At 52.9% G+C, this 14,349-nt stretch overlaps 1 protein-coding gene across 1 annotated transcript; it reads left to right on the top strand.

The window, feature by feature from the left end:
* Positions 1–1,577: 1,577 nt before the first annotated feature.
* Positions 1,578–14,066, top strand: AKR1B1 (aldo-keto reductase family 1 member B). Its single transcript, XM_090287531.1, has 10 exons — positions 1,578–1,733; positions 5,497–5,664; positions 6,360–6,476; positions 7,411–7,488; positions 7,991–8,113; positions 8,627–8,733; positions 9,055–9,136; positions 9,588–9,671; positions 11,679–11,761; positions 13,662–14,066. Exons 1-10 carry the CDS (start codon positions 1,668–1,670, stop codon positions 13,702–13,704), a joined length of 951 nt encoding a protein of 316 aa, XP_090143657.1. The 5' UTR covers positions 1,578–1,667; the 3' UTR covers positions 13,705–14,066.
* The last annotated feature ends 283 nt before the right edge of the window (positions 14,067–14,349 follow it).

Here is a 14,349-nt window from a genome sequence, read left to right as displayed (position 1 = left end):
TCAGTTAGGAGACTATGACAATAGTATGTCCCAACTCTAGTCCCGTTGTTACTTTAGAAATGCCACAGGTCTGACTTCTCATTTGGGTAACTGGGTCAGACTACCCCATTTTTAGACAGTTCGGCCTTCATGCAGTCGGCTTCTATACCCAGTCATCACAGACATCACACATGGCCCTTCATCACGGGGCCATGTCTCTAACAGATGATCCCTCTGTGTATACCGACCTGGTCACTTAAGGTGTATTATTTTTGAAAGAGACTCACCCTTTGGACAGCAGCCTCTGTGTCTCCAGGGATCTTATGACATCTTATGACTGAAGAATGGTGGTCCCAGCTTCAGGGTTGAATTAAAATTCTATTATTTGGGGACAAATAGCATCAGAATTTGCCTACTAACAAAGAGTTTTTATAAAAATCAAATGGAAAAATATCTGTGTTAGTCTATTGTGTATAAAATTTTCCCAAAGGGCACTTTTTAGAAATCACTAAATGGAAAATCACCAGAATGGAGTTTAGAGAGGCCTGGTTCCTGAGTCATTGCTAGGCAGGTATAATTCTCAACCTTGCATGGTTAGGGGAAAGATTTGAGGGTGATGGAGCAGAAAGAGCAGGTCTGGGGTAGGATAGGGCATCATGGATGGAGACTGTTGGAAAGAAACCAAAATTGTCTTCAAAGCTCTTCCAGCACCTTCCTTTGGTTAGTTCGGAAAATAATGTATCTTCTTGCTGCCAAATAGAAGGAAGTCTTACCCGATACTCAGGGCTGGTCGATTCATTACATAGCACCTCTTAATTTGAAGTACGTGAAACTACACTATCAAAGCTAACTTCTCTTTTGTGGCTTTCTGCCCATTCACTCGTCTGGAATTTTGTTAAGTTACCAGATTGAATTTTGCTACTTTGATAGCCTCACTTTCTAAAGATTGACTAGTCTGTGTGTTCTGGATCAAGTTCATCAAGGCTTCCTAACCTGCAGAAATGCTGGGTTTTGAAGGAAGGCTTGCTGAACCAAACCCAGTGTGTGTATACGCAGCTCTGCCTAGGATGGGGGTGCCCAAGATAGCCCCAGCAGCTACGTACAAGCTGGGCAAACCCAGATCTCCAGAACGTGTTCTGCAACAAGATTGCAAGCCATTTCTCATATAGGTACCTTCCTAAGAGCAAAGTGCGCTAAAATGTACCGGAGTCAATATGATTCAGACAAATTTAGGACAAGCCATTTGTCAAATTTTTGAAGAGCCTGATACTGGGCTTGGACAACAAACAAACCTATCTCCTTCCCGGCTCTAAAAAAAACAAAAACAAACAAAAAAACACCCCTTCTTCCTGGGCTGCGTTGCTTATTTGTAGGCTGTCTATTACTTTCGATAAAGCATTCGCGTTTCGAAGCGCCACAGCGGTGCCGCGCGGGGACTGGGCTAGCAACCCGAGCGTTCAAAAATACGGTCCCGCTAGGACCTAGCGGAAAAAAACGTCTCAGCGGCGCTCTAGGGTACGGTCGGCGCGGACTAGCCAATCAGAAGCCGGCTTTGAGTAGCCAGACCCCCCCCCCCCGCCCCCCCAATCGTAGCCGCCCTTGCTGCGTGCAGTACGGGCTATTTAAAGGTGCGCGCCGGAGCCAAGTCGCTGTGCTCCCTGGGCCTGGGGTTGTGGAGCGCGGAAGTCATGGCCAGCCATATCGTGCTCTCCAACGGCGCCAAGATGCCCCTCGTGGGCCTGGGCACCTGGAAGGTAGGTGAAGTGGGGGTCGCGTCCCGCTGCTCTCTTCGGGCTCTGCGCAGCCTGGGGCGGGGAGGGACCTGGAGTGGCCCTCAGCGTGGACGTCCATCCTCCGAGGAGCCACACTTGGGCTTTTCAGGTCGGCCTCGCGGGCGCCGAGGTGGGCCAGCAGGCGGGCCGGGGGGCTTGTGTGAGGGGCTTGGGAGGCCCGCGGTAGGCCGCTTCGGTAGACCAGTGAGTGGGCTTGGTCCGCAGGCCGCACTCTGAATCCGATCCCAGCTGGAAAAACCGCTGAAAGAGACCGCAGGGAAGGTGGGCGTCAGCACCCCCGCCGCTCTGGCCCCGGGGACGGAGCTCGGAGCTCGGGCGAAGGATCTGGAAGACAAGGGGCCGTTGGGCGCCGGCGTTCATGCCCTAAGGGCACTTGTTGCGCCGCCCCTTTGTCTTTCTTCCAAATCATTTGCCCTTAAGAGGTTCCTTTTTTCTCTCTAAGGAATAAGTATCTTGAGGGAAGCCCGGAGACTGCAGGTAATTTAATTAGGCGGCACGAGTTTGCCCAAGACGCATCCATTTCCATGTCCCAAGATGCGCCACGCCCAACCAGCCCCTGCAGCCGGGCGTGGCGCTCTGGGGAGTCGTAGGAACTTTGGGGGTATCGTAGCAACTCCTCAGAGAGTCTGGGCACTGGTGCTTACCGCCTGCCTGTGGGAAACTGTCCGCAGGCATCAGTATCATAACTGGCTCCGGAAACCTAATCACCACTGAAATCGCGGGACTCACAGCGTCCCCAGGAAATGGTTAGGAATACAATGGATAATCTGATAATCTGAAAATTAGGGGGCACGGTAGGTGGTATGTGGGCACTGGGGAAAAACCCAATATTTTTAAGCCGCTTATACGGTAGTTGCAGGTATTATATATTACGCTCCACAGCTATGACCCAGGTTTTCCCATGAACTTTTGAGTGTGGGCTTGGGCTTGGGATACTTACAGTCAGACAAGGGGAGAAAGGAGACAGGATTGAGCTGCACCCCTACAGTGGTTTGAAATAGAACAGAAGACGGTGCTTACCCCGACCCTAACACCTGCAGTTGGAAATTGGTAAATATAAGGTGAATCAGAAAGTCCTAGAGTTGCCTCACATGGAAAATATTTCTTGGCCGAAGTGATCAGAATATTAGTAATTCTGTGTTCCCTTCAAAAAGTCAGGGGGTAGCGTGAGTTATGGCCATGACAGTGAGTTAAATTCCATCAGCGGCAGGTTATTCTCAGAGTGGATGTGGGAAGACGTTTTCATGGCAATACCAGCTCACAGTTTCTGTAGTAATGATGGAGCCCACAGACATCCACGTAGAACTGGAACAAAAGCTCCGCAGAGCAGTCCTGAGCCTTACTAGGTGAGATGCATTCCAAAGTTTTTATTTTGTTCCGTATCTGCAGAAAGTGGTCCTGACCCCAGGCCCGTCATTTGAAAATCACGACTGTAGGGTAAATAAGGAGTAAAAGTTGATAAAAGAGGACTTTTAATCATCCAACTGAGTGAGCACTGAACACCCAGAAAAGCTGTGTATATATGTTTTTTAAATAACACAAAATCTGTGTGTGTTTATCTCCTTTCTGCAGGCTAAGGCCGTTGAGGGCTAGGGTAGTGTCGGCCTCATTCACGGTTATTTCCAGCGCTTCTCACGGTGCTTGGTCAATAGCAGGTGCCCAAACGATAGGTCTTGAATTGAAAAAGTAAGGTAACTTGAGATGTTGGGAGGGTGAGGAGGGGAGGGTTGTCCTGAATTGTGTGGAGACATGATGAGGGTGGAGGTCAGTGCCGTAAATGGTGTAAGTACAGGCTTAGAGTGGGTTTCCTTTCCTTAAGTGCAAAAGCTTTATGCATAATGAATTAATACCTTCTCCACGTATGTGTGCACATCTCCCTTCACAGATGCTGGACAAAAGATGGGGTGGCCTCAATACCATTTGCTTATCTTTGTGAGAACCGGGGGAGACTGCAAGTCCCATGGATCTTTCCTGCCCTGGGGACTGTGTTGTTCCGTTCAGACTGTTCTCTGAGTCTGAACCCTTCTGGTTCCAAGGAATGAGATAGTCAACTTAAACTGAAAACAGAACCCCCCACACCTCCCAAAAAAAAGTTTGTTTGAGGTGGGGGTTCATTGACCTGTGGAATGGCCTCGGGCGTACCAGATTCAAGGACAGGAATGTAATCCGCATCTGTTCTTCCATCCCGCTTTGCTCCAGCAGCTCCTGGCTCATATCCTCCCAGCGGGGTGACCCCAGCAGAATGAAATGTTGTCTTGTTGGTGCCAACTTAAGGCCAAAGATTGAATCTCTTGGGCCTGGCTTGGGGCGTGTCTCTGCCCCTATGCCAGTCATTGGCCGATACAGTGTGTGACCAGGCGGGGCCAGGGTGGGGGGCTACAAGGCACTAGGCTGGCACAGAACAGGGCTCTGCAGAGAAAATCGGGGCTCCATTAAGTCTGGAGGAAGCTGAGTGCATGCTAGGCAGTTTCCTCCCGCCGAGGTCCCTCACTCACATTCTCTTTCTGGCGAAGGAGTGTGCTCTGGCTTCACCGCTCACGTCAGCGACAGCCGCGCCCCGTATGCCACAAAGAGGCTGTGGCGGTCGCTGCGCTCTGCTCCTTCGGCCGGGTAGGGTGGGGAAGGCTGCAGGCCCTCCAGGAGAGGGGAGGTTGCCAGGTCATCTGAAGTCACTCCTTGATCTAATACCTAAGGTTTGCATCGCCACCCTGCCTCCCTGGTCCCTCCATGGTGGCCAGCGAGCTCAGGGCACTGTCGGGTCACGCTCTTGTTCCCGTGGCGCCCTGTTCCGCCCCCCTCGCCTGTCCCCAGCAGCTGGTGTCAAAACAGCAGATGTCTGCAGCTGCAGATGGCTCTGGGGAGTTTTCCTTTTCATTCTTTCAACCCCAGCTCTCCCGAGGAATGTGCTCCATTCACTCAATAGTCCGCTGCTCGTGTGTTTACGTTCCACCGCTCTCGTCTGAGCAGGAGATGGAGTAAATGTCTATGCAGCCGATCTGGGTGAATCTTAACGGCTATACAGACATTTTTCTCCTTCTCAACAGCCAGGCTCCCCGCACCTGTCCTGGGCGCTCACATGGGCGGGGCCCAACCAGCCAGCCATTCAGCTTCTTTGTAGCTGTGACCACACACCATCTGGTGATCTTCCACGATTCTGATAGAGTGAGGCTTGGCGCCCAGGTCTCTGAATCTGTATCAGTAATATTGACTTAATGATAATCTCCCAGAACTGCTTAAAAACAAGCAATTGCCAATATCCGAATCCATGCACAAAGAGAGAAAGTAAGGCACAGGTGTTTACCAAGCTGTGAAACCAAATGGGAATTGGGTAAACATTGTCAGCGATTTGTGAAATATACATTTTGAGTGTTTGAAAGGAAATGGTATCCCTTCTTGTCTTGGGACCCTAATAGATTTTTTATATAGTGGTTTGTAAATCAACAGATGTGAAGAAACAAGTAGAATAACTTTGCACATCTTTTTAAGGTGATCTGTGCTGCTATTAAGCCGTCAGATTATCCCAAAATGAATCAGTGTGGCATTTTACCTCGTTCCGTCTGAGAGCAGGTAGCTTAGGCTGTGCTTCCAAAGCTGATCCACAGGAGCAGGTGCTTCAATGAGGAGCAGTGGGCTCACTCTGTCCTCCTTCCTGAGTTGTGTGCAGACTGCATCTTCTGTTTCATTTTGGGTTTTAACTCCATGCCTCTGTTTCCTTTCCTTTCAGTCCCCTCCAGGCAAAGTGACGGAGGCTGTGAAGGCGGCCATTGGCCTTGGGTACCGCCACATTGACTGTGCGCACGTGTACCAGAATGAGAATGAGGTGGGGGTGGCCATCCAGGAGAAGCTCAAGGAGCAGGTGGTGAAGCGTGAGGACCTCTTCATTGTCAGCAAGGTGCCGCGCTCGGGATCCCGGGGCATAGGGTTCCCGTTCACGGTTGTTCGTTGGTGGCATCAGCGTAGGAGCCAAGGCCGTACTCTGGGACCTCTTAATACAGCTACAGTTATCATTCAGGACACGATTCTTCCAGGAAAAACGTGTTAACTCGAGGCCATAGGGGCTCCTGGCTGTCTCTTAGCTGGTCATTCCACCTGGACCCATGGTAGAGCCCCTTGCAGAAGAGACTGAGGTTGTGGGTTGGTGCTTTCTTTCCAAGGAGTGACTTTGAGGGAGGACCCTGGTTCCCATCTACAGAGTGGGTCTCCCCTGCTGGTCACTGCCTTTGACCTGGAGGCTGCTGGTGCCCCCAGGACACATGGCTGGGCAGGTCAGCAGGGTGTGTCTTTCAGGGAAAGTAGCCCTGAGAGGTCACTTGTCGGACCCAGGGCTGGTGCCGGCCTGTCCTTTCTATTTGATGCCTTTAGTTTGGTCCTTCTGAGAGGTATCTGACCCGATTACCCCGCCTTCCTTCAGAAAGTTAGGACCCGCGCTGTGAGGTGGAATCTCCTCCACCGCCGTGCGCAGCATCACGGTGACGTGGGCAGGGGGTGAGAGGAAGGGGAATCCTCTGGCTTCAAGCCCCCTGGCTCCCCGCCAGGGAGCGGCTTCCTGTGTGGCCGTGGTAAGATGTGTTCTCTTGCCGGCTTCAGCTGTGGTCCACGTACCACGAGAAAAACCTGGTGAAAGGAGCCTGCCAGAAGACGCTCAGCGACCTGAAGCTGAACTACCTGGACCTCTACCTTATTCACTGGCCCATCAGTTTCAAGGTATGGGGCGCCGGGCTTGCGTGTAGCCTGTGGCACGTTAGGGCCTTCTTTATTGGCGGGTTATGAGGGGCACAGACTGTGTGTGTTGTTACTGCTCATGCAGCGACATCACCTGGGAGCTTGTTAGATATCAGTCTCGGGCGCCACCCATGGGTTCCAAATCCAAACCCCAGGGGCTCGGCTGCATGTTACAGAGTTTGAGGGGCCCTGCACTGGGTCGGTTGGTGAGTGTGATTTACAACCTTGTGACAGCAGACAGGGCTCAGGGGAAAAGTCTGCACGGAGCCGCAGGTGTGATCAGTTAGCCCCGCCCTGCCCGGAGGCACATGCACATGTACACGTTCCTACTCTGCACCTGCGTATGTGTGCATCCTAGTTGCACACACATGCTGCCTCCTGCGGGTGCTTGGTGAATACTCATTGGCAGTGTGAGTGCAGGGAAGGAATTCAGCGTTACCACGTCCTGTGGGCTCACCTTTCTGCTTTGTCAGGCAGATGGGAAGCGTGACTTTTACCCTGAAGCTGTGGGGTATCGGCCTGCGTTTGATCTTTTGTGCTTCGCGATAAGCCAGCGATGGTCCCATAGGCTGGGGGTCCAGCCAGGATGTCGTGAACCCCACCACCCCTGGTTTTGAGTTCTTCCCCACCCGTACCCTCTAGTCCATTGGGGGGGGGAGCTCGTCTTGCTGACCGAGGATCAGACACCTTGTCTGGCAGCCAGCGCAGACCCAGCTGATAGAACACGTGTGTGGGGTCTCAGAGTTTGTCTGCCTAGTTCTTTTTCTCACGGACACAGATTTGCTCTTATCTTCTAAAGATTTAGCCTGCTCTCATAGTTTAGAATATTTTTAAAACTTTGCTTTCAAAGATGCAGTTCCCTAGCCCGTCTCTGAAGGGCTGTTACTGATTGATTTGTGTTTGATTGTAATGACAGCCAGGCAACGAATTTTTCCCGCTGGATGCGAAAGGCAACGTGATTCCCTCTGACGCCAACTTTTTGGACACGTGGGAGGTAAGGCTGTCCCCAATTTGGCTTTCTTCTTCAGTGCTGGTTTCCTGTGGTCCTTGTGTGGACAGGTGTGTGTTCTGCCACTTCTTGCGCTGCATATTGCTGTTCTGCCACTGTGTTTTTTCTTATCCTCACCCGAGGACATGGTTATTGGTTTTAGAGAGAGAGGAAGGGAGGAGGAGAGGGAGGGAGAGAAACATCACGATGAGAGAAGAACATTGATTGGTTGCCTCTTACATGCACCATGACTGGGAATTGATCCTACGACCTTTGGGTTTGCGGAACAGCGCTTCAACCAACTGAGCCACACTGGCCAGGGCTCTGCCACTGATTTTTGCTCTTCCTGTCCATTTAAGCCAGCCCGGCTTTTGTCTCTGTGTCCTCTGGCTTCTCCAAGGTCTGACTCTGGCACTGGGTAGTAAGGGCAGGACAGGTTTGAAAGATGCTCCTGGTCCTGTCCTGTAGGGCACATGTCAGGTGCAAGCAGACCCTCTTTTGTCTTTAGGTCATGGAAGAGCTGGTGGATGAAGGGCTTGTGAAAGCTATTGGAATCTCCAACTTCAACCACGTCCAAATCGAGAAGCTCTTAAACAAACCTGGCTTAAAATATAAGCCAGCAGTTAACCAGGTAAGCATCCAGCAGGGAAGTAGGTGGGCATGGCAGACACCTGATACTCTGATTCTGGCAGGTACCTCTCATTCATGTGACCCAGGGAGCAGCCAGGAGGCCGGCTCCTGGGCCCTGGCAGAGCCCTCATTCACGATTCAGCGCGACAGTGGCGCATGTGGGAGTGAAACGTGTGGGAGAGAAAGGGCTTGAGCCTGGCTTGTGCTAGCTCACGATCTCACAAATAGCAGCCTATGGACATTGAGGTCCTCAGACCTGTCACAGGCGGTAAATGGCCAGAGCCAGAAAAGTCCCTTTGGGTCCATGGCCACGGCACATTGGTAACAAGGTTATTGCTGTTAATGTCAAGGACACTAGCTGGGAAACATAGACCTCGCTGTGGCTTATCTGGGAGCTAGGACGCTGGTTACACATGATTTCCTATCTGGTGAGGTTGGGACTCGGCACGGGGAACCTCCCTCTGGGCCCCATTGCCTGTCCCCAGAGCGGCATCCGCCCCGTTTGCACTTGCAGATCGAGTGCCACCCGTACCTCACTCAGGAGAAGCTGATCCAGTATTGCCACTCCAAGGGCATTGCAGTGACTGCCTACAGCCCCCTCGGCTCTCCTGACAGGCCCTGGTGAGTTTCCACGGGCCCCTGTTTTCTGGTCAGTCGGGGAAGATTAGAAATGGCCCAAGAGAAGAATCCAGCATCAAGGGAAGTGGTTCTGGGGCTCATGTCTAGACCTTCCCAGGAGCCTCATTGTTGGGTTTCCTGGTCGGCATTTCCAGGAGCAAGAGGCCCTCTGTCTTCCAAAGGCTTGGGAATTCATAACCGAGCTTCCAGTCCAAAGGAGACTAGTGGGCTGCCCTCCGAGCATGATGGTCTCACAGTTGGGGTGCCGGCTCTTCTGAGTGGCAGCGCCGGTGGTTTCTCACATGGGCCATCTTTCTGTTTCAGGGCCAAGCCTGAGGACCCTTCCCTCCTGGAGGATCCCAGGATCAAAGCCATAGCTGACAAGTACAACAAAACCACAGCCCAGGTACGGCCATTTCCAGGCACTTGTGACTGTCCATCCCCAGAACTGCATTCGTGGTGAGTCGGGGGTGGGGAGGTGACCGAGCCCAGTCAAGCCCTCCTGGGAGTGTGGCTTCGGATCCTGGGGTGTGTAGTTGTCCTAGGAAAGCTCTTGTTATCAGTTGCCCAGGAAACATTGCCTTTCTCCCTGGTGGCAGTAGAACTTCTGTCTCCTTGGAGACGCGATGCCAGGGAGACACTGAAGCACATGGCATGGTGACTCAGAGCCATGCTCTGGGGTCAGGTCTTGAGTGCCACCCTCCCTGCTGCTGGGTGTGACCCTGACGTCTCTGAGCCTCTGTTTTCTCATGTGACGTTCTGGACTGCCTCCCTTCTGGGTAGGGATGCCTAAGATTCAGTTGAGACAATGGCATGGAGGTCTCAGTGTGCATGTGACTCGGCACGTCTCTCCGCAGGTGCTGATCCGGTTCCCCATGCAGAGGAACTTGGTCGTGATCCCCAAGTCTGTGACACCTGAACGTATCGCCGAGAACTTTCAGGTAGGTGAGGTCCCAGCTGGTAGCCCCGGTTTTGCTCAGTGGAGGGGGGAGGGGAGGACTTCACAGGGTCTCATCCTGTTTCTGCCGTGTTGTGTGTGGGACCCCCGCCCTCTCCCACGTCTTGGTCAGGGGGCCGTCCTCAGTAAACTGCAGAGAGCTCCCCTTGGATTCGGGACAGTGGCTCTTCCTGGGTGGAGGCACTGCTTTGGGGTGGGCCCTGTGCCTCAGTTTACCCTCTGTACACGCACACTCCTGTGCTGAGGCTCCTCAGTGCCTCGGTGTTTGCCCTGAGAAATGTTTGTAAATGACACTGGGTTTGCATCCGGGCTTCGTCACTTACCTCAGTTTCCCCAGCTGTAGAATAACAACTGTTTCAAGGGTTGTCGTGGAGATTAAGTCCGGTGCATCAAAGGGCTTCGCAGACCCTGCTTGGTTCCCTAGTGAGTGCTCAGGAAACGCTGCTGTGCTGATGACGAGTCCGGGGTCTGCAAAGACCCTGCAGGCCATTCCTGCCCACCCCTTCTGCTGAGACCCCGTCCCAGCAGGGCTGGTGCCAGGGCACCGAGAGCACCCCCAGAGCAGATCAGCTGGCCTGGCGTCACGCCCTCCGTGCCTTTCACACTGGTGACGCGGGCCTGGGGGAGAAGAGCTCCCTGGGAGGGACCAGCGGCTGCGTTCCCCGAGCAAAGCGATTCCGCCACAGCCTCGCCGTCCTCACCCAAGCTCTGGCTTCGAGCAGCTGTTCCCTCAGTGAACAGCTGGTTTTGCCTGTTCTCTGGCCCCAGGGCTTGACTGTGACCTGTGCGCCATTGGTCACCTGGGAGACGGGTGAGGCCTGGGGAAGGGGGTGGAGCTTATTGGTAGTAGGGTAGGATTTTCTTCTTCCTTCGGGTGTTCTGGCTAGTCTAGATGACGCGGTAAAACAGTGACCAATGGGAAACACGTGTTATGCTACAGATGGAGTCTTTATTTTGTGTATTGTATCTTTTCAAGGTGTTAGAAAAGAATAATTTTGAAATGACTAATGACAGAGAATTAACGTTTTTTAAAAAAATTTTATTTATTTTTAGAGAGAAAGGAAAGGAAGGAAAAAGAGAGGGAGAGAAACATCAACATGTAGTAGCCTCTCATGTTCCCCCAACTGGGGACGTGGCCTGCAACCCAGGCATACGCCCTGAATGGGAATCGAACCTGTGACCCTTTGGTTCGCAGGCCAGTGCTCAATCCACTGAACCACACCAGCCAGGACGAGCTAACATTTTATTTTCATTTGTTAGTGTGCAGTCCTTGCACATTTTTGCACAGTTGTAATTGCAGAGTCCGCAGCAGACTTTCTTGAACATTCTATGGTCATCGGATGCCGAGGGCCCTCCCGGTGTGTGGCCAGCCCTCTCGGTCTTACCAGGTGCCCTCAGGGCCTGCCCGCCGGCCTTAGTGCCGGCCACATCTTCCTTGCAGCTGGTCTTCACGCAGATGGTTCTCCCAATCCACCATCTTGCTCCCTGTCCAAACCTTCCTTGGTGTCTGAGGCCTGCCTCAGATCCTTCGGCCACAGCCTTCCACTCCCCAGCTGGGGTTCACCCCGGACCCTCTGGACGCTCTGTGTAGTTGTGTGCGATCAGGTCCCCCTCGTGCCGTAGCCGCTGCGTTTCCTCTGCTCCCTTGTAACATGAGGCAAGGACGGGGTCTTACCCGTCACTGCGGCCCTGGTGCTGAGCACAGCAGAAGTGCCTAGTAGTGGTCTTGAGATGAACTAAATGGAATAAAAAGTATTATTTTGCCGGGAGGTTCCAGGAGGGAAGGACTGCTGGTGATGTGATGTCTCAGAGAGCCGAGCCGAAACCTGAGCCTTCTGTGGGCAGACAGGGCGCTTCCTCCGAGTTCCGGCCCCCTTCTTCCCCACCCCCTGCTCCGGAGACATCTCTCTGTGGTCCTGCGCGGAGCACCAGGGGGAGCCTGCGTGCGAGCTTCAGCGGCAGTGCTTACTTGGGTGCTCTTTCTTTCTAGGTCTTCGACTTTGAGTTGAGCAGTGAGGATATGGCCACCTTACTCAGCTACAACAGGAACTGGAGGGTCTGTGCCTTGGTGAGGTGAGTGGGTCCTGGGAGGGGATCAGAGGCTGCGGAACGAAGGCCTGGCTCCCGAAGGCCTTCGTGCCTGACTCCGGCTCCACAGCCTTTCTTACTTGGGTTCTCACGCATGTACAGCCAGAAACGCTTAATTCTGTGCCAGTTGAACCGCACATGGCCATGGGGAAGGTGCCGAGACACCTGCTCTGATATCTTCTCGTCCCGGGCCAGGTGTACTGTTGGCCTGACCTGCAGTAACCGCCTGTTTTAGGTATTTAATTCCCAAATCTTACTGTAGATGAAAACCAGGGGATCCCAGGTGGCTCCTGTCCCAGCTTCGTGGTAGAATTTGCCTGTGACTCTATCTGATAATGACTCTAATAAAAGGGGCTTAGTAGGAAGACCTGGTGCTCAGGGCCCGAGATTCCTGCAGTGGTACCATAAGCCACTTGACCCTGAGAAGGTCACTTGGCCCTCTGACTGGCAGAGTCACCTTCAGGCCCTCCAGCTGCACGTTTGCTGGTCCCATGTATTCCTTCTGACATGTAGTTTGGAACCTGAGGGAGGTGATAATTCTGTTCATTTTTGTTTCCTGCCTGTGCAACAACTCAAGTTCAAAACTGTTTCTGCTTTTAGGAGGAAATGTCGCATTTTCCAGTGGAGACTAGGAACCTCCTCTTGCTGTTTTTATTGTCTGAGCTCTGCCGGTTTCTGCTCTGTCTCCTTAGTAGTTAGTTCTTCTAAGCAACATGCGAACGGTCCCCGAGACAGGCTGGGGTGCTGGCTTTCTCGTCCCAGCCGCTGTGGTCTCTGTCCCGCTCAGGGCCCTTCCTGATGCCCCTGTGTGTTAATGATATTGAACCTTTAGACCCTGAAACCATTTTTGGATTGAGTGGGCGAGGAGGGAAGCGAATCTTCCACCAAGTTCTGCTTTGAGAATCTCTGTGTGATGCATTCAGTGGCGTTCCCACTGCTCATGTGGTTATTGAAGCTTCTCAGGACTGACAGGCACAGTGGTTAACTAACTGGTCCCTTTACATCTCGACTTTCTCCACTCCCCAGTAGGATTCTGGAAACCACCGTCAGATGATTCTGTGGTCTACTGATGTGTGGTGGGGATGTTTGGGGTTTGAATGGGGAGCAAGAAGCTGTCTCCAGCATTCCCAGGTCACCCAGGAACTATGCATACATACACACATCACCTTTGCTTGGCAGTTATGGTGATACTTAGCCCCTGCTGCTGATGGCAGTGTTATTTATATACCTCAGATTTGATGGGATGGCAAAATAAAAGGCAGACCGTGGGGAATTTGGAATGGTTCTGAATATTTGAACAAGAGTTGTATGCCCCAGGCTGGGTTCACCGTGCGCCTTTGACACTGCCTAGCCAGTGTTTCCAGTGTTATTGCCGTTACGTTCCCAACACAGTCACTGGCCCCGCCAGGTGGGGCTGTGGACTGTGGCAGACACGCCTGCAGCTCTCCGTCCCCAAGTGGATGCCCAGCCTGTCCCCTCCCATGTTTCTTTTATCAAATCAACTACTGGGTCCGCTTCAGCTCCCGCTGATACCAGGAGACTGCTGGGGGTGACAGTGCTCCTCCTCTCTGTGTGCACAGAGCACTCTCTGTGTCACACGCACAAACGTAACATCGTACGTTATCGCCTGCTTCCTGTTGAAGACGATAAAACGCTCTCCTGCCCAGCCCGCTAGACTGAATTCTGGGGAAGAAGGAGGCGTGTCTTGCTGCCCCGAGCGCCGTGGGCACAGTGCTGGGCACACGGGAAGGGTGGCGTCAGTCATGCTCTCAGGGACCTTTGTTTTTACCTGTAATGAGACCCTCGCCGTTTCTGTCTCTTTGTACGTTATTACGGTTGAAATCTCCTCTTGAGAAACTAATGTGTTCCTCTTTTCTCCCGACAGCTGTGTCTCCCACAAGGATTATCCCTTCCATGAAGAGTTCTGAAGCTGCGGGTACCTGCTCTTCCCCAGAGACCTGCAGCCGTCCCCCCTTCCTCCTCCTCCCTGTGTGTAGTGTAGTGTGGCCTGTGGCCCGTGGCCCTCAGCGGCCGCGCAGCCACCTGCAGAGGATCCGGCGAGGGCCTGGCCGGCCTGGCCGTGGGGCCAAAGAACAGTCTGCGTAGACGTCTCTTTCAGTTTCCTTTGCCCTTCTTGTCCAGCGGGACTACCACCTCGATATCCTTTCCTAAGTTGAATTTACAAAGTGAAAAGATAGTGCCACTAACAATTGGGTTTTGGCTGCTTGGAACTAATCCTTGCAGCCAGGCTTCTCCTTGCCTCAAATAACAAGTACTTTTGTGAGCTTGATGCTGTTCGTTTGGCCTGGTGTGTTGAAATGATTTTCTCGCCTTCTGTCCCACTTGACCTTCATCCCGTTGTTCCCCGTAAAGCAGGCCATTTGACCCTGCAGCACAAATGGAGACTTGGCACCTTCCCTTTTGGTGGAGGACCCCTTACCCCAGTGTGTTACCCATTAGCTTGAGGGTGATGAGTCTCACCTGGCTGCGCAGAGGAGTCGGCAGGGGAGCAGCCAGTGCTCGTGCCGTCTGGACCGCGTTAGGTGTCTGGAGACGATCTAATCAGCCCAGGA

This window comes from Furipterus horrens, unplaced genomic scaffold (assembly GCF_987537825.1).
Source record: "Furipterus horrens unplaced genomic scaffold, mFurHor1.1.pri manual_scaffold_9, whole genome shotgun sequence".
Classification (NCBI taxonomy): Eukaryota; Metazoa; Chordata; class Mammalia; order Chiroptera; family Furipteridae; genus Furipterus; species Furipterus horrens.
This window is presented reverse-complemented; position numbering and strand designations above follow the sequence as displayed.